This window comes from Hippopotamus amphibius, chromosome 9 (assembly GCF_030028045.1).
Source record: "Hippopotamus amphibius kiboko isolate mHipAmp2 chromosome 9, mHipAmp2.hap2, whole genome shotgun sequence".
NCBI classification, from domain to species: domain Eukaryota; kingdom Metazoa; phylum Chordata; class Mammalia; order Artiodactyla; family Hippopotamidae; genus Hippopotamus; species Hippopotamus amphibius.
The window spans coordinates 10,884,659-10,907,653 of record NC_080194.1 but is presented as its reverse complement, the minus strand read 5'-3'; the positions used below and the strand labels follow the sequence as shown (position 1 = coordinate 10,907,653).

General features: G+C 45.3%; 1 protein-coding gene across 6 annotated transcripts in view; it reads left to right on the top strand.

Annotated features, from left to right (window-relative positions):
- Window positions 1-22,995, top strand: part of TRIM44 (tripartite motif containing 44) — a 133,880-nt gene that overhangs the window by 89,255 nt on the left and 21,630 nt on the right. For 3 of the 6 annotated variants that reach the window (XR_009055478.1, XR_009055480.1, XR_009055479.1), the window contains exon 6: window positions 17,409-17,642. Coding sequence is in view for 2 of the 6 variants with exons in the window: in XM_057749051.1 (XP_057605034.1) it covers window positions 17,409-17,436 (28 nt within the window). In the remaining 4 variants the exon portion in view is untranslated. Of the gene's footprint in view, window positions 1-17,408; window positions 21,395-22,995 lie in introns of those variants that run through there. The other 3 variants (XM_057749051.1, XM_057749053.1, XM_057749049.1) reach the window with 1 other exon arrangement.

Genomic DNA, 22,995 nt, shown 5'->3' with positions numbered 1-22,995 from the left:
TAAGTGACTGGAATGCCTTGCTGTATCCTCTAAAAGAAAAGCAGTGAAACAGTAAGAGAAAAGTCGTTCACCATTTCCTCAGGGGCAGTGATTTGAAGCACAGTTTGCTTTTGCCCTGGGGCAGGGTTCAGTCTTGCTTCCACCTAGAAAGCCTTTCTGAAAGGGGTGCAGAAATGAGGATGCAGATAGAAGGTGTCTCCTGCAGCAGTGGTTTCAGGTTTCCATGGACAGAGAGCAGAAGATGCAGCTTACCAACTGCGCAGCTTTGAGTCAGAAGTACAGGAGATTAAAACTCATGAAGAATGTCTGGGTCTTTGTGTCCCTGTTGGGGTCAGAGTGAGGAGCAGGGGCGAGGACACAGCATCAGCCTGATTCTCCTTCAGTTCACTGCTCCCTGCTCGATTAAGCTGGCTGACAAGCCAGGGAACCAGCCTTAACTGCCCTCCCAAGGAGCCGCCCATCTTCAGAGAGTTCCTCCAGCAAATGTGCCTTCAGGGGACTGTATAACTAGAAGCAAAGCCATTTGCATTAATTCATCCTGCACATGTCTTTCACCTCCTAAAGTGCTCAAGGTTTCTGCCATATGTATATATAGCATAAGTTTCTAGTCTCTCAATAGCTGTGCTTACAGTCTGCTCTAAGTTAATTGAACACGAAGGGAGAGGACCAGCCCCAGAGAGAATATGGCTCTCTTTCCTCAACTCAAGTTGTCTATGCTTCCACTGCCATTCTTTTGTTATAGTTGTTCTTAGCTATGAAACAAACTTAAGATTTTTAAAGAATTTTCCACAATAAACAGCATCTACTGAATGGGAACAAGCTGAGGCTAAACCTGTGTATTTTCCAAAACTGTTTATACGAAATAAAACAGACATTACAATAATAGCTGTCATTTGTAAAGATTTGCCTTGTGCCAGATTTAATATTAAGGATTTTAATAAGGTGTCTTACTTAGTGTTCACAACTACTTTATTACATTTATTGGACCCATTTTACAGATGAGGATACCAAACTCAGAGAGGGAAGTGACTTTCCCAAGATTACGTTATCTGCTTATCTCAGAACCCAGTCCTTCCCTTTTAGGTGGTTATTGACACCTAGAAGACCGAAGAAAGATTCCATCACAGAGACTTCATTAGCCCACTTAAGACAGATAGGTTTACTCTTCCTTTAATCAAGTGGACAGGAAAGGCCACTGTGTTCTACAGACCACCCACGCTAGTACCTGATTAACCCGGGAGTAACCACAGGTGGGTCAGAATGACACAGATCTGGCAAGGAGTCACAGCCCAATATTTTTTTGGATAGGAAGAACATTGGCTTTGCAGTCAGACAAACCTGAATTCCAAACATGGCTGAGCCACTAACCTCTGTGAACTTTAGTTTCCACATCAGTAAAATGGGTAATTATAATGTCTTCTTCACAAAGATGCAATCCAGATTGAATGCGAGACTATTATAATACATGCTCTTATTATAATACGTGCACTGATTACAATACATGCTCATTGAATACTTTTTTAAAAACACATAGTTGCTTAAATGTCATTTTACTCTGTATTAGCAGGTTTTCCAGGCACCCTGAAGTGTGTTGGCCCCAGCAGGAGAGTGGTTGAAATATACAATGTTCTGCAGTTTCCCTAAGGAAGGCCCATTCTTTAGAACCAATGTTGCTTTTGACGGCCTATTTTTCCCTTCAAGGTAGGAGGTGGGCTGATGCTTTCCCTTCTGCCCTCCCTATCCTATCCTATCCTATCCTATCCCTCCCCAAAGTATCCTCTCTCTTCCCCCTTGTGATTTCCTTACGTGCTTTTAATGGTTGCTTGACACTAGAAAGATATTCCCAGCAGGCACACAGTTTGTAATTGATGCTTGTTGCTTGACGTGAACTTGTGGCTGACCTCTGGGTGAGCAGTGAGGACTGGAGGAGGGCGACAGGCTCTGCTCCAGCCAAGCAGCTGGCAGGAAGCTGGAGGAGTGGCTCCAAAGATTCCCCTCACACCTTCTGCCACCTCTGTCCAGCGTGTCTGGAAGTATAATCAGTAGAGGGTTATGAAATGGGTGAGCTTCCACCTTCTCAACACCAACCAAAAACAAAATGAAAACAAAGCTAATGAGCGCCGGGCAGCTGGAAGCGCATTTGCACAGTGTCTGTGTTACGGCTGTGAGAGGTGCGCAGTGCCCCTAGGGGCGTCCTGCCTGCGCTAGAGCCCACCAGCATTATCCCACAGCCTGCCCCCCCACCCCAGGGGGGGCTAGACTGCCTCCCACTGTTTTGAACCTTCTGATGCTGACTGTCTTCAGCAAGGGGAAGGTGATTGAGGTACAGGAAATAGAGGGAAAATGCAAAGCCCTTTTCTTCAATTCATAAATCTTAGACACAAAACTGCTAATCTGAGTTGTAAGTGACAAGTCACAACACATGCCTTGGAGGGGCTGGCTGCTCGCTGTCCAGAGGACGAAAAGGCAAGCATCATGCCAGGTGAATAACACCACAAAAGACACCTGTGGTGGCGGGGATCGATGCCAGGGAAATGGATTTCACATTAAGGGCTTCATGCCTAGTCTTGTGTCACTTTCTTGAACCTTCCAGGTGCTTTGCCCCAAAGCAAAAGAGGCTTGCCTAAAGAGGCTTCCAGGGCCTACCATGCTCACAGCCTCCCTCCTGAACACTTCAGTCCTGCTCATCTTGCGCTCTACTTCCTAGCCTTCCTGGACCTTCTGAAGTTTGGACTTTGTAATAAATGATCCTGTTTACAGACGCGGCTCCCTGCTCCAGCTACCCCTCCGCCCCTCTGGCCAGCTCTGGCTCTAGCGTTGCCTCCGTGGCAGTTTTCATGTGTATCCTCTTAATCGGACTGCTTCTAGCTCACCTGGTCTCTCCAGCCCTCAGGAGCCTGCATTTCTGCCCCTCCCCCATGAACAGGGTAACTGCGAAGTTTCCCTGGAACTTATGGGCGGGACCCAGACTCTGAGGGTCTGATGGGGAATGATGGCTCGTCTCTGTAGGCTGGAGGGTCAGCACAGCCTCATGGAAGATGTAGACTTGAAGGCTGGGATGATTTGAGTAGGAAAAGAGAAAGGATATTGATATTCCAGGCTGGAGGGAGAGAGGTCCTTGTTATGACTTGTTAACAGCTGTTAAAACTGTCAGTGTGAAGGAGGAGTTTAGAAATGGAGCTGCCACAGAGATTTAAGGATTATCTGTGGATTTCAGTGCTATTACTGTTCTTTACCAGAGGGGAGGGGAGAGGGGAGTTGAAAGAGAGAAAATAAAGCCTCTAGTGTGGAGTTATGTCAGATTCCTGGAGTCATTCTCCTCTCCTCCTCCAGACCATTTTTACATTCCTGTGCTAGGCCTCATCTGAGAGTCTCATTTTGACCCCTAGCAAGAGGGCCCTTTACAGCCACCTTGTGACCCTTCATGCCGTTTAATATGAATAAGAGCTAAGTGGGTGATCATACTGTCTTTCTTATACACCGGTGGTTCTGGCCCTGGTTGCCAGGCCCCTACAGTGCAAAAGGATGTCGACCTATAGTGTTCAGTTCCTCTTTTCTCACCTTGCTTCAGCTCTCCTGCTTGGTGTGTTCATATGTTTTGGGTCATCTTCCTCTCTTCTGGCCAGACTAGTGCTCTCTTTCATCTGACAGCACTGACCTGGAGTCCAGGGAGAGCCTCTGGTGAGACTGGCTGCATGCACATTGGATATGATGTTCATCTCCTTGGCTGCCTGCGTCAAGCAGCCTTCTTCCCAGTAGCGGCAGATTCCTGCAGTCCAGACCTGTTGGTTGTATCATAAGCTTTTGGAATATTGGGGGTGGAGATGGCTTTCTTAATTTCTTCTCCATTTCCCAGGGAGACTGATGACAAGAGCATTTACTGCAAGGACAGGGATAGGACAGAGCAGTAAACAGGCAGGGAACCAGGCCTCTATCTGAATGGTTCTCCTATGAAAACATCTCCGCAGTTACACTCATCTCAGAGAAGATGTGCTGGCAGAGATGCCCGAGTTACGAACTTGGCATAAGAAACCTCCTTGTAGTTTCCTGTTTCCCTATTACAGAGCCCTCTCATGCCCCCGGCATGGGCCTTAGACTCTTGGACAAGTGAGTCTGGCTTTGGCAAAGAGGGAGTCCTTGGCTCTGCTTGAGAGCAAGAGTCCATTCACTCCAGACCCCCAGCAACATGCATTGGCACCTGCGTTCCTCTTCTAGGCTGAGTCTCAGACTTGTGCTGATGAGATAATCACATTTGAGCAGCCTGATGCCTGCCTTCCCCCGCCACAGCATTTATATTGAGTTACCACTGCGTGTTTGGTTGCGCCCGCCACCTTGAAACATCTGTTTGTGCTGCCTTGGGGATGTCACACAGAACGCAGGCTGAACGTTTTCAGCCCAGCCCTTAGTCACATTTTGGAGTGTTAGCCGTGTGATAGACGCCATATGGAGCCCTGACACACTTCTCATCTCCTGTTCCTTCCCATCCACATCCCCCCCCCCCCGCCACCCCGTCTTCTTAGGAGACACTTCAAGCATGACCCATGAAGATAAGCATTAGGAGATGCTGATGAGATACTTCTCTCAGTGTACCCTCTCACACTTTATCTCTAGCCATTTGGAGTTTTTCACAGCTCCCTGAACATGCCAGCCTGTTTCACATCTTCAAGAGTGTTTTCAAGCTGTTCCTTCCACCTGGCGTGCCCTTCTTCTGGCCCCGTGGTCTTCCTGGGAAATACCAATCCATCTGTCAACATTGAGTGATAGTCGTTTCTGACTCCTTAGGTGAAATTGACCACGTCTTCCTTTCCTCATAGCACATCTGCTCCATTCTTTGCCAGACTGTGAGCTGCTGTCTAATCCCCTCTGCATGCACCTCGCCGGCGTGTAGCAGGGAGGGGCTCAGCCACAGAGAGGTGAAGGAGAAGCAGCTGCCCTCAGGATGGAGTACTATAACAACCGTTGAATTTGGGTTGAGTGCTCATTACTCGTTAGTAAGTGTGCTAAGCATTTCACATCCATCATGCCCTTTAATACTCATCGACCCTGAGCGGTACGTCGTGATATCTTCCCCTTCCTGATATCTTCCCCTTCCTGAGTTGCCCCCAGTACACATGCACCCATCACTCTCTGTCTCAGCATCCTGCCTTGTTTTCTTCATAGTACTTTCCGTTATCTGAGATTATTAATTTGCTTACTCCCTTATTAGTTGCCTTCTTTACTAGAAATTAAGCTTCATGAGAACCAGACTTGGTCAGTCTTGCTCGCTACTATAATGCCAGCACCTATTACGGTACCTAATCTATTGTGGGTACTCGATTAACATTTGTTCACTGAGAGTGAGTGAATGAATGACTCCCTGTTTCACAGAGAAGGAGACTGAGATTTAGAGAGGTTAAATTGCTTTGCCAAAGTCACGCAGCTTAGAAGGACTTGGGTGGGAATTCTGGTCCTGCTGCAGAGTGGGCAGTCCTCATGTGTTATACTACCCCCTTTAGGCATTCTGTTATCTTAGTGCTCCTAGGAGAAAGGTCTGCTTTCCTGCTGTACCTAGTTTCTGCCTTGAAGTTTCTGCCTTCCCCACCTTTCACTTCACCAGCTAAATCCCTTCTCCTAGGCCAAGGCAGGTTGTGAGAGACACTGTCTGCCAACCACCAGATGCATCCTAACTGCAAAGCAAGTTGTTAAACACTTGGGGTAACATGGTGAATGAGAAACAGATTTGTCCTCCAAGGAGCTCAAGTGGTAAAGACTGACATTTGCAATACAGCCACGCAAAGGCATGCTGAGTCCCTGGACCCCTGCAGGCTGCAAGGGTGAAGCAGGCATCTAGCAGACCACCTTCATCACCGGTTCCCTGAAGGCAGACAAGGGGGCATTATCTCGACATGACACCAGTTTTATTCTCTCTTGGGGTGGAGTGAAAACCAGCTGAAGCCTTGAAAGGTATTTTCTATGCAACCTAATTAAATGAGTGAGACCTGGGTACCTATCACCTCAGGACAAATGGAATTGAAATTGAAACTGATGTCTGACGCAGAGAGACTCTGTCCAGGGATTGGTGTCTTGGTGGCAGGCCCTTTGGCATGACTGTTTGCTGGAGTTCACAAGAACCAAGGTGAGAATCGGAGGGAAATGGCTAACTTGCAGCTGGGTTGCTATAGGAAAGTCACAGAGTGGCTGTGGTTGAAAAAATTGAAAACATCTGGTGATACCCTTTTTCAGAGAGACTATTGGGATCCCTATAGCAAGGAGGTAGTTTTCTAGTACATGGTTTGGAGTCTGAGTCTGCCAAGGCCTTGGAAACATCTTGAGCAATCAGCAGAGGTTACCGGCTGTGCTGCTGGTAATGAGGCATTACCAGTAACCCGGCTGGATAAATGCAGCCAAGCTGGCTTCACTCAGCATCGAGTCCCACTGTCCACGGTTAAAAACAAGGGCCAGGCCCTGGTTGTAGGTCCAGCTCTGCCACCTGTGGAACTTGGGATGTCATTCATTTCTCTACTTCTCACTTTTTTCAGCTGTAAAATGGAGTGGGAATGCTGTTAGTCAGGGTTATTATTAGGAAAACTGAATGTGAAAATGTTGGTGACGTGGTTAGTCAGGGCCTGGTAAATGAGAGCAGCATCCATTTAGGGAGCACTTACAGGCATCACCAGCCTCGTTTACAGACACGGAGACTTTACGGAGGCCTCTCGCTCAATGTCATACTGCTGATGTGTGCTGGAATGAGGTTTGAAGCCGTGTCTCTGATTCTTAGCTGCGTGCGTTTCCACTGTCACGCCCACCACAGTAACTAACCCAGCTTTCCCACTCCTGGAGCTGCATCCAGCTGACGTTTCATCCGAGGGAAGGAGAGGAGCAGTGAATAAACACCCCTTTGCTTCCACCTTGGCCTGGACCACTCTCTTCCTCCATGGGCCATTAAGGTGAGGGGCCGATGGTTGAAGTCTTGGAATCCAAGCCTGCCTTGAGTCAGCTCATAGCTGGATTGTAGAGGGCTGGAAGTGGCCAAATTGCGGCTGTTTTGTAAGGAAGGTGAGAACATTTCCTCATGGAGGTGAATTGGTGCTTCAACTTTCCTTGCTTGGGAGGGGGTGGACATGAACTTACTTCTGCTTTGCCCTCAGTGACACAGCATTTCTTGTCCATCAGACACACACATCCTTTACCAGTGAGGCTTAGTCATTTGTGAGAGTAATCATCATTTATGACACAACACTTTAATCTGCACCTGGCGCCCCCAGTGGTTATACGTGCCTGGTGATTGCAGTGTGACTTAGAAGAGAAATGGAGTCTGGCTCACCTATAGAATAAGCTGTCCATGAGAGTCCTGGGCAGTATCCCTAAGACCAATAAGTTGCCCACAGTTTGCCTGTGAAGACTTGGAATGTTTCTGGAACAATAATTCTTTGTGGGGTTGCTTTGATCATTCACTCAAAAAAACTGTGCTGACGTTTCACTGGTGCCAGGCACATTTTCAGGTACTGGTGATGTAGCAGGGAACAAAATAGTTAAGGATGCTTACATCTCAAAACAATTTTAGATAGTGATCAGTGCTGTGGAGACAATACAGCAGTCTATTGTAATAGTACAGGAGTAGAGTGGCTACTCTAGATTGCTTGGTCAGGGAAGGCCTTGGAGAAGGTGACACAGGAGCTGAGACTTAAGTGTTAGGGAGCCAGTCATTCCAAGCTGTGAGCGGGAGAGCTTTTGAGACCTAACAGCAAATGCAAAAACCTTAAGACAGGAACAAGCACTGCTTATCTGAGGCTCAGAGAGAGAGGCAGTGTGGCCGGCAAGTGGCACGAAATAGCTTAGAGAGGTAGACAGGGGCCAAATCACGTAGAGATTTGTAGGAAGCCATCGAAGGATCTTTACGTGGAGCAGTGACATAATCTGTTGCACATTTAAAAATATTACTCTGAATGCAGTTTGCAAATTAAACTGTAGTGAAGTAAGAATAGAAATAGGAAAACCAGTCAAAAGTCAACTGCAGCCGTTCAAGCAAGAGATGGTGGTGGCAGTAGAGAAGAGGAATGGACAGATACGGGTTGGAAGTGCAGTGGGAGTGGACAGAACTTGCTGGTGGACTCAGTGGGAGAGGGAGATGGTGCTTCTAAGGTTTCAAGCACAGTGGTTGGCATGTATAAAGCACTCAAATTATAGCTGTTGACTGTTGTTATGAGCCAGTGGCCTATCATCAGACACCAGAGAACAGGCTTGAGAAGCAGTCTTGAACCCATTCAGGTGACAGAGTGATGCTTGTAGTGCGTGTGTGACAGCAGTGTTGATTCTTCTCTTTTGTTAATAACTGACATTCTTAGAGAAAATGAGGGTTGCAGGTATGTTGGTGTATTCGGGAACCAGAAACTCTGATTTTCACTTAATCTCACCACCATCCACTCACCGTATAACCTTCAGCCTCTCTTAGCCTTGATTTCTTCATCTATAACTATAAAGTGTATTGAGCCCTTTCTAGGTGCCAGGTACCATGCCAAGCTCTCTGTATATATGTCCTGCACTCTCTCTATATATATATTAATTCTCAACTAATCCTCCCAGTAACTCTTCCAGGTAGGTACTGCGTTGTCCTCCATTTCCAGGTAAAAACACTGAACTCAAAATCCCACACCTAGGAAATGGCAAAGCTGTGCCTCAAACCTAGGTGTTTCTAACTCTTAAATCCACATTCATAACCCTCTGTGACATGCGAAGTAGGTTTTGAGAGTTGGTGTGCTTCCAATTCCCAACTTTCTACAACTTCCGGACTTCAATTTAAGGTCATCATGGGACTCAAAACTCCTGCGAACTAATATGGGACACTTGAAAAAAAAGCCTACTGTTCATGCAGAGATTAGAGATTAATGTCGAGTGTATTTATTTATTGATCTTTTCTCCTCTCCCTTTGGTAAGATACAGCAGCTGAGGCAACAGGAAATTTGCAGTTCAGCATTTTATTAAATCTTATGTTTAAGATTTCTGTGGAAGGAAACTGCTTGAGAGAGATTTCGTTTCCATTCTTCACTTGCCAAGAAAAGATGAGGAAACTGGGTCAGGTGGATTTCCTGAAGGGGCAGGAAGCAGGGAGGGTAACCCTTGGGCTATTTTCTGCTTGTAACCTCCTACCCCCTGGTGTTGCCTGGGCCCTAACAGATGCTTTGGGAAGGGTTCCTTTCAGCCCTCACGACAGGACGCCGTCAGTTATGTGAAATCCAGCAGCAGTGGGGAAGAGAAGGGAGGCTGGGGAAGGCCAACAGAAAGGCAGAGAAAAGGAAAAGCTTACAGCCCCCATGCCGTTTTCCTCTTGAAGTTCAACAGGAAACCAAATAATAACACAGAACTTGTTTCAGGGAGGAGGAACACACACACACGCACACACACAAGCTCACCCCCACAGACACTTTGAAACGGCCCGGTGTGGGCAGGGGTGTAGGGGAAGTGGCCATTCTCGTACCTGTGTGAGTAATGATTGTAAATCAGTACAGGCTGCTTTCTGGAGGGCAGTTCAACAGTAATATATCAAAGACTTTAAGAAATAGTCAATACATAGCCTTTGCTTGTTGGAGAAATATCTGATATTTTCTACTCCTAGGACTGGGGTAGAAAATATACAGTATGAGCCTGGAGCAGTTTGTCGTGTCAGAAAGTAAAGAAGTGCCCCCAAAACACCTCAAAACAAAACTTACACGGATGAGGGTATGTCCGGGGCCACCGGAGTGGACCAAAAGAGCTCCCAAAGGCCAAAGCTGAACAGTTTGAGCAACAAAATAAATCAAGTAGCATTGGATTGTAACCCAAAGTGTAAAAATAAGTATCCATGAGTCATATTGATATAAACAAATGATCAATAAATAAATAAATGAAGGAGAAGAGACAGATCTCATGCTCAGAAGAATTTCAAGTAATTTTTATAAACACTGTACGTTCAACCAGGGGGAACGTAACTCCTCACTCCTTAGGTGTGGCTGCTCATCGTGACTTCCTTCCAAAGAGTGCAGCGTGTGGAGGGGAAACGAGAGTGACGTCACCGGGGAAGAACCTTACCCAGTACTGCCCCGGCCAGGTGACCAGCGTCAGCATCCGCAGCGCTGTCACATCAGTAGCATGTGCCCTTGATACGACGTGTTGAGAACGGTGCTTTACCTCTGCGATTTTCCTCCTCGGCGCCCATAACCATGGCCTGATCATGAGAAAAACATCAGAGAAATCCCAAATGAGGGACATTCTACAAAATACCTGACTCCTCAAAACTGTCAGTGTCATCAAAAACAAGAAAGTCAAAGAAACGGTCACAGCCAAGGGGAGACTAAGGGGACCTGATGACTAAATAGAATGTGGTATCTCGGGTGAAATCTGGAACAGAAAAAGGACATTAGGGGAAAACTAAGGGAATCTGCATAGAACATAGACTTCAGTTAACACTAGTGTTAATACTAGCATACCAGGTTTGTTGATTCATTCTAACAAATGCACTAATAACACTAAGGTGTTAATAATAGAGGAAACTAGGTATTGGAACCCTCTGTACTATCTTTGTAATTTTTGCTTTGACCCAGGAGTTTCTCTTCTGGGAATTTTTTCTTCGGAAATAATTAAGGGTGAACCTAAAGATTCACCAACATGAATATGTGTCACAGAGGCGTAGGTAATGGTGAAAAGGTAGAAATAATTTGTGTCCAGTAATTACGTATGGTAAATCCATACAGCTTTGATCATGAGTCGTAATCTTATAGAAATGCGTTTCTTGGTAAGGAAAGGTATTCATGATTGATAGTTGAATGAAGAAAAGTAGCTTAGGAAAGAGCCTGTGAAGTATCTGTTTTTGCATATGCACAGACGGGGTATCGATGAAACAGATTTCCGCGTGTTAATGGTGATTACCACCAGTGGATAACACTATGGGGCTTTTTTCTTTTTATAGACGCAATACTGTTTGCTACAGAAAGTACAGACCAGCAAAACACAAAAAGTTACTTTCTGAATTAAAAGAAAAAAGGCTGGAAATGATTCCATTATAAATCCAGCAGCAGCCATAACAGAAGACTCAGTCCTAAAGAAGGGAGTTCTGAGAGCAGATGGGACACTGGCAGGCTAACAAGCCTGCCTGTTACTTCTGTTCAAGTGTCTCCCTATTAAAGGGCCCTGCGTGAACAGGCCTGCTGGCGCCTGTCCGTCCTCCCTAGAAACGGGCCAGCACCCACACAGCCCCTGTGGAGTGCCAAAGGGGCAGCCACCTACAAAAACGGTCAACAGGTTGCAAGGTGCATGGAGATCAAACTTAGCACTGTGGACAGTGTGTGGGGCAGAGGCAGCTGTGAGGGCTGAGAGGCAAACCCAGTGTCCATTTCATTCTCCTTCTGTAGTCATCCTACCCATATGTGGCATTTTTTTCATCTTAAAAAAGAACTTGCAAGTACCTTCCAACTCATTACAACGACCCTTGGAGGTAGATACTATCACCCCACTTTTCAGGTAAAATAGTGAACCCCTGAGATCTTAAATGACTGTCACTTATTGTGTGGGTGACCAGGGATCAGAAGAGCAGGTTTATGTCTCTCCTTTTACATGAGTGCAGTTTCACATCAGAGGGTTCTGGAGTCTGCATAAGCTGGATCTACGCTTTACAAGCTGTGTATCTGAAGCAAGTCAAACAGCCTCTTTTGGCATCGATGTCTCATCTGTAGGATGGAGATACTACTACTCATCCTAAAGCTCCTGTGAGGGTTGAGTGAGATTGTGTATATACATTGCTTAGCACAGTGCCTGGAACATTAAGTCGGCCTTCTGTGAATGGTGGTTATTATTGAAGGAGAGAAAATTCATAGGATAAAGTATAACATGATCTAGAGAAAGAAGAGCCCTTCTCCCTGCTTCCTGAGATTTATGAAGGAAGACACAACAAGGCTGGTATTGCTTTAGACTTTAAGAACCACGATGAATGGGGAAATCATTTGCCCATATCAGAGCTTCCTGTACTAGGGTCTGTACTGGGTATTGATCAAGCAATACAATTCATCAACCTGGCATTTGGGCCCAGCCAGAAAAAGAGGTGAAAGAACTTGGATTGTTGAGATCAGCCTTCAGATTGAGTTGGAGAGGAATGGGGAAAGAGGGCAGTGCATAGGAAGCAACAGGAAAAACAGTATAAATGAGCACTAATTAATCAGCTCGGCGAATGTGTAAGTCAGAAAGGAGCTTCACTTTCGTCTGGTTTGAATTTTCATAAATTTCACTTACAATGCAAGGCATCCTAATTTCACAGCTGAGGAAACGATCCCAGAGTCACACAACAAAGCCAGGACTGGAACTGTGAAACCCTCTGATGTTTTTCTCAGTTAGCCCAGGATAAATGGAGGACATTTAACTTTACCCCTCATTTTCAGCCCACGCTATTGGGACAGGTGACATGGCAGACAAAAGTAGCAGCTCTGCTCTGTCTAGTGGAGGAGTATTTCCAGATCGGGGCATTTGGCTGGTCCCCCAGCTGGGCTGATCACACACTTACTGGAAGTGGCGGCTGCAGCCTCAGATGGTGAGTGGAGGCGTCCCATTAATTCCTCATACAGTATCTCTGTGGCTTCATTTTTGGAGAATACTACATCTATCTTTTTGAATCTCAGCTGAATCCGGCCTGCCTTCCTGTTGATACCTCTTAATTTCTCCATCCTCTTGAGTGGATAATCCTTTTACAGCAAAAATTAATAAATAGCCAAGGACTCAGCAGTATCCGTGATGCCAAATCAAATTAAGTTGTATTATATTCTCAAGAAAAGAAACTCACTTGCAAGATCAGAATGCCTACCCACCTCATTTATTAACTTCCTCTTATAAGGGTCCATCTCTGGGGACCGAAGCTGAAAAACTGAGCTGCCTCTCTCTATGGACTCTCTAAAAGCTTGTCAGACAGTGAAACACTCCTTGATCGTAATCACTTTATCAGCAGGTGTTTAGGGGCTGAGTAGGACTGGGGCTTGTGGCAGGCCTCTAACCATGCCTCCCGTTTCACAGACAGCACAACAAGACAGGAAGGACTGTTCCTGACGCAGTGCGCCCGGCTGGCGGAGGGGACACCACATTCTGTCACCTGGACCCCTACTCCTAGGGGGTGTTAAATGTCACATCAGTCTCCCAGTCACGATTTAGGAATTCTCTGTTCCTTCAGCAATACTTTCAGTTCTTATACCCAACCCCCCCAAAAATTGTGTGCCTTCTTGCCCATTTTAAGTTAACTCCTTAAATTATATATCAAGTTTAGATAGTTGAAAAGTATATTATGGCTGACATACTGTGTAGTATGAGCTTTAGATACATTTTTGTCAAAACTTTGGCACTACAGATTTAGCTTATTAAATTTACAGGCAAGATTCACTACATAATCTCATTGGCAAAGATGGTGTTTATGGTCAAACCATCCAGCCAAATCAGTCTTGCTTTCTCTCAGATCCATGTCTGATTTCACTTTTTCAGTTAAAGTAAGTATGTTAGCACACATTTCTTGACAACCATCTCACTTCTGAATGTGAATCCTTAGACCTGTGGATGGACAGATAAGGACACACAGCTTTGCCAAGAGTTTCTTACCTGGATGAAGTAAGGGATTATATCCTTCCGTTTCTTACACGGCTCTCATGGGACTCCTCTCAGAAGCAAGGCATTCTAAAATTGTCCCAGGGCACGATTCAGAAGGATGAGGGGCATACATTTCTTCTCTGAGGTGGGAGTGAGGTGGCTGCAAAAAGTGGGAGTGGCTGAAGAGGGAACCTGTAGATCACAAGCGTCAGTTTCAGCAGAGTGTGTGTGGAAGGTAAGGTCCCGGACAGTAATTTGCTTTGAATTAACCATGACCAAATACCGCCTGGAAAATCATTAGGTCCCACAAAGGTACGTGTGCCCCAGTTTTAAAACCACTACTTTTAGACACACCAGCACTCTCAAACTGGGTCAGTCTGTGATGAAGGCCAGTTAACTGGGCTTCTCTCAGTATCTGTCCTCACCAGTGTTTGGCGAGGCCCGACTTTTCTAGAGACCTGGCAAGTAGAAGGGTCAGAACCGGGGAACTCAGGCTTCCTTTCTATTCCGTATCTGTAGGTCTGGAATTGTCATTTAGAAAACTCTCCAAGCAAGCAAAGAAGGGCATTGTTGCACTCCAGAAACGTAAGGACATTTGGGGATAGGAGAGCACTTACTCTAGAAGGGAACATTTCAGAAGCCAGAAGGACAGTGTTGAAGGAAAGTTACGCAGGTGTTGATTCCGGATAAGAAGAAAGGCAGACTGAAGAAGGGAGCCAGCGTTTTTAAGTTTTTATATTTCATAAAATACATAAAACTCTCACGATAACCCTGTAAGATATACGGTATTACCATGAGGAAACCGAGATTCAGGGAGGTGGAGCAGATCAGCCAAAGTCCCACAGCCCATTAGTGCCAGAGTGGGGATTTGAACCTAGTTTAGTTTGGTAACTTCAAAGCCATTGTATAATGGTGCTTCTCTCATGGTAAATACCTACTACAGAATAGCCTGTCTATCTAACACCCTTAGTTTATTCTCAAAACAACAATAACAAAACAGACAGTTTTAAAATTTCAAATTTATAATTGGAGTATCACTCCAATTATAAATCTAAGTGTGAGTGGTAGCTATTTCAGAGGATGATACGTGCCTGAGGTAGAAGGCTGTACTACTTCCCTTGGAGAAAGTAAAGACTCCTACAGTCTATTTACGATAAAATCCTGTGAACACAGATCAGCTTATGTACAGAGAGAAGAAGGAGCGTTCAGATGATACCTCACACTGATTACACTGTGTGACCCTCCGGGAGACACCACACGCAAGGTGAACAAAGCTCTGTGCTGTAGTCAGTTATGATTTTTTTCTTTATTGTTGTAAAAAAACAGGTTATTAATTATGAAAACGAATATGCTTTATTGGAAGATGCTATTCTGGACAAAAATATGTCTCCCCCCCATCCCTCCCTCCCCCTCCCTCTCACTCCCCGCCTCCCCTCCATCTCCCACCTACTAGGCTGCGGAGTCCACGAGGGCAGCTGCTGTGACTTCATCTTACTCGTTGTTGTGCCTGCTGTCACACCCAACACAGAGTAGGTCGTCAGATTAACCAGTGACATCCCAAGGTCTTAACGCTTTTAAATTGTGAGACGAGCTATGTCATTCAGGCCCAAGACCAGATCTCTGTTAGGACAATGAGAAAAGATTCTGTCAGTCAGGGTGTCTGATTTTTTCCCCAAGTCAACTCTGCAGTCTTATAGTAATGGACCTGGCAACCTGAAAAGAGCGTAGCTTGTTTATGATTTCATTGTACTCAATTTTGGGGGGTGGTTGACCTCTTTGTGAACGTGATGAAAATGATGGCCTGTCTCAGACAAGGAACACACAGACAAAATGTTGTATACAATTTCAGCAGGTTCATGAACCCTTGAAACTGCATCTCAAGAATACGAAGAAGTGAACTGCAGTTTAAGGAAAGGGCACATGCTCGTGCTGGACCTCTCATATTTGAAGGAAAATTGACAAGAGAACGTTAAGCTTGCTTTGGATATAATACCAAAGGGGAGACGGTGGCGCCGGTTCCAACTGTGCCTTGATTGTGGTGAGACGCTTTCATGAAAGACCCTTTGTTCCCTTTGGGACAGATGCCACCAAACACTGCTCCTTAATGACGGTCCCCTGTCCAGCCCTTCCGAACATGCACCCTTCATCCCATGATTGGACAAGAGGCAGAGAAAGGGAATGGAAGTAGGGCAGAGTTTGGATAGTGAAGGTTGCTGAGTTCATTCTTTTGGCTCCCAGAGTACACTTACCTTAAATTTCAGGTTCCATGTCTTGAAATGTTTTCACCCTTAGCAGAAGTACTACAGGTCTGTTTTCTAGGATATTTTCTCTCAAAGTCTTTGCCAAATGGATGCAAAAAAAGCACTGACTTTATATAGCCATAGATAATCCCTTGTGAGATAAGAAATGAGATAAAGAAAATTTCTAGGTCGTAGCTGGGAGCTGTTGCATCCCAGGCCTTTCCTCTTCCCTAACTCCTGTCTCTACCAGAGGAACGAGACTTTACCTCCCTTCCAAGCACCCTAGCTTGACGACTCTACAGACTTTATCCAGCCAAAACTAATCCTCACATTTTAAGGACACAGACCTTACTGTGTGACCAAGGATTTTACATCTCTCAGAGCTTCACTTTCTTCATTTGCCAAGTGGGGATAATAACAAAAACAACAACAACAGCCCCTGCATCCTAGGATGCTCGTGAGGAGTAACAGAGAGAATGGGGGAGGAGCGCGTAGCTCAGTGCCCCGGCATGCTTGAGCAAGCTGGCTCTTGTTAGTATTTTAAGAACAGTGGCCTCTAGAAGTGGTGGAGGAGGAGGAACTAGGCAAGTTTACTACCTTTGTCCTTCTAAATCTTTTTTCTGGCGTGTCTTTTTCTTGTCCTAATACTTGTATCAGTAATGTTCTCTCCCAGGACCAAGCCAGGGAGGCTCTAACCCTGAGCAGCTGAGGTTCTAGCCGAGCTTCTGAGACTCACAGCCCATTTTTTGGCCACTGAAATACCACCGACGCTAGGATGCCCTGGTCAGGGCAGTCATAACTGACTATTCTTTTCAGCTCCTGCCTTCCCTCCCTTCCTGTTTTTATTTCTCACTCCCTTTTTAAGACAGCTATTTATGGAACACTTCTGTATGCCTGGCACAGTACTAGTGCTAGATAAACAGTAGTCAGTAAAATAGACAATATTGCTACTCTTTTATGCTCTGGTGGGGATAGAGGAGGGAGTAAAGAGCAAACAAATGATTTATAGGACATGATAAGGGCTGTGAAAGAAAGAAGATGGAGGTGGAGAGTAACCAGGGAGTCCGATTTAGATAGAATACCTTCTCTGAGGAGGTGACATCTGAACCCAGTGACTGTCCCTGTGGCATGAATTGAAACCTTGGCTTTATTCCAAGTGAGAAGTACCATTGGGTGTGCAGGATGATGCTTCTCTTTGCTGTTTTATTCTAACAGTAGGTGGCTTTAAGGCTTAGGGGAAGTCAAACTCCTGATTTTTACCAGCAACTTATTTTGTTAAGTTAAAAAAATATTACGACCCTCTCCCGCTCCTTTAAATAGCTACTCACTCACTATGTACCAGGCACAGGCCTTTTATAAGTATTATTTATTCCTCCAGTAACCTAAGAAAGCAGGTTTTATTATCATCATCTCTGCAGTCAAATAAAGAAATCAGAACATAGGCTAAGTAACCTGGCCCTGGCCACAGTGCCCAGCAGTGGTAAGGGTTAGGGCTGAAATCCAGGTGAGTCTGACAACGGAGCCTGTGCCTTCATCAGTAACTAGGCTGCCTCCGTTCTTGTGATGTCTTAACTCACTTGGTTCTCCTTTCCTCTGTAGCGGTGCCAGTGAAGAAGAAGACACATGAAGGCCTGCCATCCGCAGTGGAAAATCATCCCTTCCCCTTGTGTGTATGTGACGGCATGTATGTGACGGCTTCTGATTCCTGTGAAAGCTGCCCAGCAACAAACGTGCTTCCACCAGATGCGTCCCCAGGTCCGCAGCAGGCACATCGCTCTCCAAGGAAGGACCAGTGTTACTGTTACTGACTGTACTTCTCATTCTCTTGTCATGGTAGGTCAAGGGAAGGTGCCCCTTTGATCGACCAGGAGCAATGAAAGGGTCCTTCGGGTGATCCCCCGATGGCTGCTTTGAACTTACTCAGGAAAGCCAGCCCCTGTAATGCTGTGTACCCAAACAGTGTCACTTCGCTAAGAGGGATCTGGAGGAGTCTTGAAGGGCAGTCGGAATTTGTTTCCCTACCTGCTAATAAGACCCCACTTTATTCATGTTGAAGCATGGAATAAATGAGGGAAAAGTAGGGCCGAATCAACCCCCGTAATTAGTCTCTAAAAGTCCATTTAATACATCTGTGAAAACGTGGTTTCATAAAATAAGATGGATGGCTTGAAAACAGAGAAAGAGTTAAAAGTTAGAAATATATAGAGATATTTTTAGTACATGAGGTTATCCAGGACTTCAGATTCATAATTCAGTGCTGTGGAAATGAGAAAAAAAAAAAAAAGAAGAAGATTGAAGAGGTAGAAAGGAAATGACTTTAAAAAAAGGGGGGGGGTGGGAACCAAAGCGATCTGATTAAAAGTTGAAATCGAAATCAATATTTCTGAACTCAAATTGCCTGAGTTTCCAAAACGGTCACTAAAGAATCTGATGGAACCTGAATGATCTGAGTAGATTCTGAGGTTTTATGGGTCTTGTCACAACATGAAAGTCTGGATGGAATGTGTATTACAAACGGGAATTTGCAGTGTAGGTTTTGCCTCCCTTCCCGCAGCTTAGCCTGATTTGGCTTAAATGCAGTGTGGGGAGACGTCTTGGCCCTCTGTGGGGTGCGGAATGGAGCTCCTCTCCCGGTGGGTACACCTTCCTCTTACTCCAGCGGGGACCCCTCTTCCCTGGGCACTCCCCACTTCTAGGTCATCTCCCACACCCTGGCTCTCTCCTCCTAGGTAACGTGAGCAGAGACCCACCATGGTTGGACGCTGGCCTTTCCTAACTCCCAAATCTCATTTCCCTTACAACCAAGTAAGCAGTGATGTACTAGGGAATACAAAACTGCAAACTAAAAAACATGCGTCTTCTGAAACAGCAGTTTTACTTAACAAATGGTTTGGAGTCAGGGAATGATGTTATTTTTAGATAAAACAAACACAGTTATAGTATGAAATAGAATGTTTGTATACATAAACAGCAAAGATAAAATGGAAGACTTCACAGAGAATTTTTATTTGCAAGTGGGGTATGCGTTCCCTCTCCTCTGCTTTTAGTGGTGTTTTGGTGTTCACTTCTGAGAAGTACAATTGGAGCTACATCCAAGCAGCCTTAGGGTTCCTGCTGACTCAGGACCTAGACTTCTAGTGCCTCTGAGGCAGAACCAAAGGAGCCTGCACTGGGGGAAATTCCTCTTTTCCTGTCTGCCTGCCTGCCTGCCTGCCTGCTGTAACCTGTGTACCTATCACAGAGCTTTAGGGTCAGCTGGTGTGTGTGTGTGCAGGCCGGTTTTGAGGGAGAAACAATGCTTATTTACTGTAGGAATCCTATTTATATCATTGTTCAGTCCTGTGCATGCTATGAAATGATTCTTGCCTCGAGGCCAGGAAGCTACCAGGCATATATGCTTCAGGGTTAAGATTACCCTAGCTCACTAAATATGTAAGGACATTGGGGCTGAGAGTAGTTTGGGCTGTTTTTTTGTTTGTTTGTTTGTTTTAAGTATTTTTCTCTCGAACTGGTGGCCAACAAATAGCTAAGACATTTTCGGTGCTTTACCTTTGTGCCCGCAAAGACTGGAGACTTTGGCATACCGCTAATTACGTCCCCCAGCCACACCCAATGAAACTACCGCTAAAGGAGGACCCGTCACCATTCTTAAAAGAGTTTAAAAATCAGAAAATTAAGAAGACCTTAGGATTTGGAAGCTTGTGTTGTCTTTCCCCGATAATTATTGTTTAATCTCCAAGTAGTAGCCTTATCTTAGCAATGGACAGATCATTGGCTCCTCCATTCCTGCCCATATATTATTACTTTAAATCAATATTTGGGAAACCCAGGCATTTATGCAGTGGATATGAATGGAAATAGAAAAATACATGCCAGCCTGTCTCCATAAATTATCCTATCTCTGTAATCCTCAAGGAAAGCACTTTTGCTTTTACTTAGAAAGGATTTCAGATTTGTTTTATGGGCTCCTGCTGTCTTCAGCACCTGATAAAACTTTAACCAGGGAAGCATTGAACACAGCACAGCAGCTTCTGCCCAGGCTCCGGAGTTCCTGCCGGCAGCATTTATCCTTTTAAGAACTGGGGTGCTCCCCGCAGTGGCACCGGCTTCCCCAGAGCTGAAGCATGCCACCCGGCCTTAGGCCCCAGCATGAGGAGGCTTCCCTCCTCCCACATCAGTAAGAGTTGCTCAGAATTGTGTCCTGACCGCCGTAGGGTCCGCAGAAACCCCTAGGGAGAAGTCATCAGGGAGGCAGGTAATGAGTGTCTCCAGAATGAATTGGGTCCTCACAGCAATCCCTGGCTCCCTTCTGAAGGCTGGGTATCTGGAAGCTAAGAGGGGGGTTGTCCTTGGATTTGATGTCATTAAATCCAGGGCCATTCCAAGAATTGCTTGGCGTCTCTGCTCTGACAGCCCAGAAAGAGAAATGATTTAAAATATTGAGGACCAAATATGAGAACCCTGAACTAGAGCCCCATTTCTCAGATGATAATACAGATTTGGAGGGCAAGAGTCACTTGCCTTGAGTTGCACAGCTGGGAAGTATTGGAGCCAGGTTTTGTTCCTGGCTCTTCCTAACTCTGTGTATGCCTAAAACATAAAGAAAGAAAAAGGCCGCAGGTTCCGCCACTACAGTCTGACCATTCCACTGCGGAGTCTTTTTCAGAATCACATTTCATGGCTGTAGTTTGCACTCAGAAATGGCATCAAGGTAGCCGTATTCTTCTACTTTAGCAGATGCATTAAGTACACATTGCTAACTTGAGCCTGCCCCCAGGAGTTGGAGGAGGCCTTTCCTTTTTGGTGCCATCCCCCATAAATAAAGTGTTTTTAGGCCTTCAGGAGCATGGAACTTCTCAGAAATAGTAGAAGTGAGGAGTGTTCTGCTCTCTAACTTTATTTGAAAATGTCTGCTGCTGCACTGCTGCAGAAAAAGAAATCTGTGTATTTTAGAAAACCTCGCCAGTCTGTGTTCTGTGAGGATGTGAGGATGTGAGGATTCAGTCCAGTGAATATATAGACTTTCCTGCTAATACCTGATGTATATACGTACACACATGCGCGCACGTGCAATTCAGTAACTACGGGAAATTCAAAGCAGCCCCCTCATTGTCTTGCATACCGCTGCGGAGGTCTCTGCCAGCCCTGATGACAAGTGTCACCAGATCATTGGAGCTTAGGTGCTTGCTTACAAGATGCTTACAAGAAGAGCAACTCCTTAGCAAAGGTGGTCAGCTCCTAAAGCATTGAGCCAAGGTGACAGCCCTGAAGGAAATTGCACTCCAGCCCTACTCCAAGATGTCTAATGATATGGGAAATTTGGATACCCAGCCATTTTGGTGACGTGAGAGTCTGTCCACTCCAGTCAGGCCTGAGGGCACGGCTACAGAATTCATGACTGGTAGGAGTGGCGGGGCTTAGGAAGTCCTCTCCTCCACCTATAAAATATTCTCTTGCCAATACCTGAAATTCCACCTACATGTAATAGCTGTTCGACACATGGTTTTCGATAAGAAAATCAGTTGCATGTATACTGTGTGCCTAGCACATCTGGAACTTTCTGTTTAAAAAACAAATCTGTGTCATTATGAATGGACTCAGCCCAGCCCTGAGAGAAAAGAAGGCCCGTAGGGGAGACTTCAGATCTCATTAATATTGCCTTGCCCAGCAGTGCTTCTGAAGCCCCAGCCCAGCCTATTCCAAGAGCTGTAAGGCCCATGCGGTCCTGCCCACGGGGGGCCTGCCTAGTAAAACAGTAGCATCTGGAACTGAGAACACACCAGAAACAGCAGAACAAGTGCCAGAGCAGGAAAATAAAAATAAATTAAGACACTTGTGGGTATTTTGGTGCAAAAATGCCATGGAGCCCATGCTGGGCTTGATATGGCCTTGCGGGGACACTAGATTTATACTTAATGGAAGTTAAACCTGACCAGTCTTCCGACAGTGACAGGCCACACTGCCTGGATGGGGAGAACCAGTGACTCCATTGTCCTCTGCCTGTTTTCCTGTGCACGGTCACATTCCCTCCTCACTCATCATCCCCTTTCACCCTTTACATTAAACGAGGGAACACTCAATCTTTCAAGGGAATTATGCATTTGAGTTAATGTTTCAGTATATCATTTTCATACTGTAAATTACTTTGTAAGAGAGATTTACCGCTATCCCAGGATGTTTGGACTCAGCACCCCTGTGCATTTGGAAATCAATAAACTATTACTGGAAATACCATTTGTCTCTCAGAGTTGTGCACAAAGGACACTGCTTGGTGTAAATACTCATGGTGACCTGCATTCTTAACTGTGATAATGCTGGAGATGATGGTGTTCTGATTATAGAGGTGGGACACTCATGTGCCCCTGCCTTCTCTAGAGTGGCTTAGGACATCTCTGGGAGGTGGCAGAAGGACAGATTTACATTCATTGTTATTTAAGGAGATATTTTCTCTTCAAAGTAAAATGATCTATGCCTAGGTTAGATTCTCCGAGCAAAGTAGATTACAAGGTAAAGAATTCTTGGTCCTGAATAATGTTTTCAAATAACGTTAAAGCTTTACAAACTTGGATTAGCCAGGGGGGTAGTCAAATTTTAATTTTTACCATATTTTCTAGAAAAAAAAAATCTTCATAGAGTAAATTACAGTTAGGCCAGCAAAATCATCTCTGGGGAACCTTAGAAGTACACATTTGATATAACTAATGAAGAGATAGAATTAAGTTATAAATGAAGGAATTCTAGTCCACTTTGTAATATTAGGAGCAGAGGATGCATTTATTCAAGAGGCAAAATGTGCAAACTCAAGATAGTAGATACTGTATGAATTAGAAAGTACAAGTCCTACCTAAAGGCATTAAAATTCCATTTTTAAAAATCCATCCTTAAAACCCACCAGCAAGAATGTCTGGAGAAGCTGCAGTTCATGAATCCTGCTCTAAAAAAAGATATGTAACGACTCTGTCTCCACCAAACCCCTTTTGTTGGCCAGGGCTGTGTGAACTTTGGAGAAATTCCTCAAGATAGGGCTCTACAGAGAGTCAGTCCCTCAAGGTCACCCAATGAGCCACGCTGATGAAGCCAGGCTGGCAGACTCTCTGTCTCCTGGAGCAGTCGTTGGGCCCACTTCCTCCCTCCCCAGTCACTGAGGACACTTCTGCCTGGTGGGATGGGATTGTCAAGCACTTTA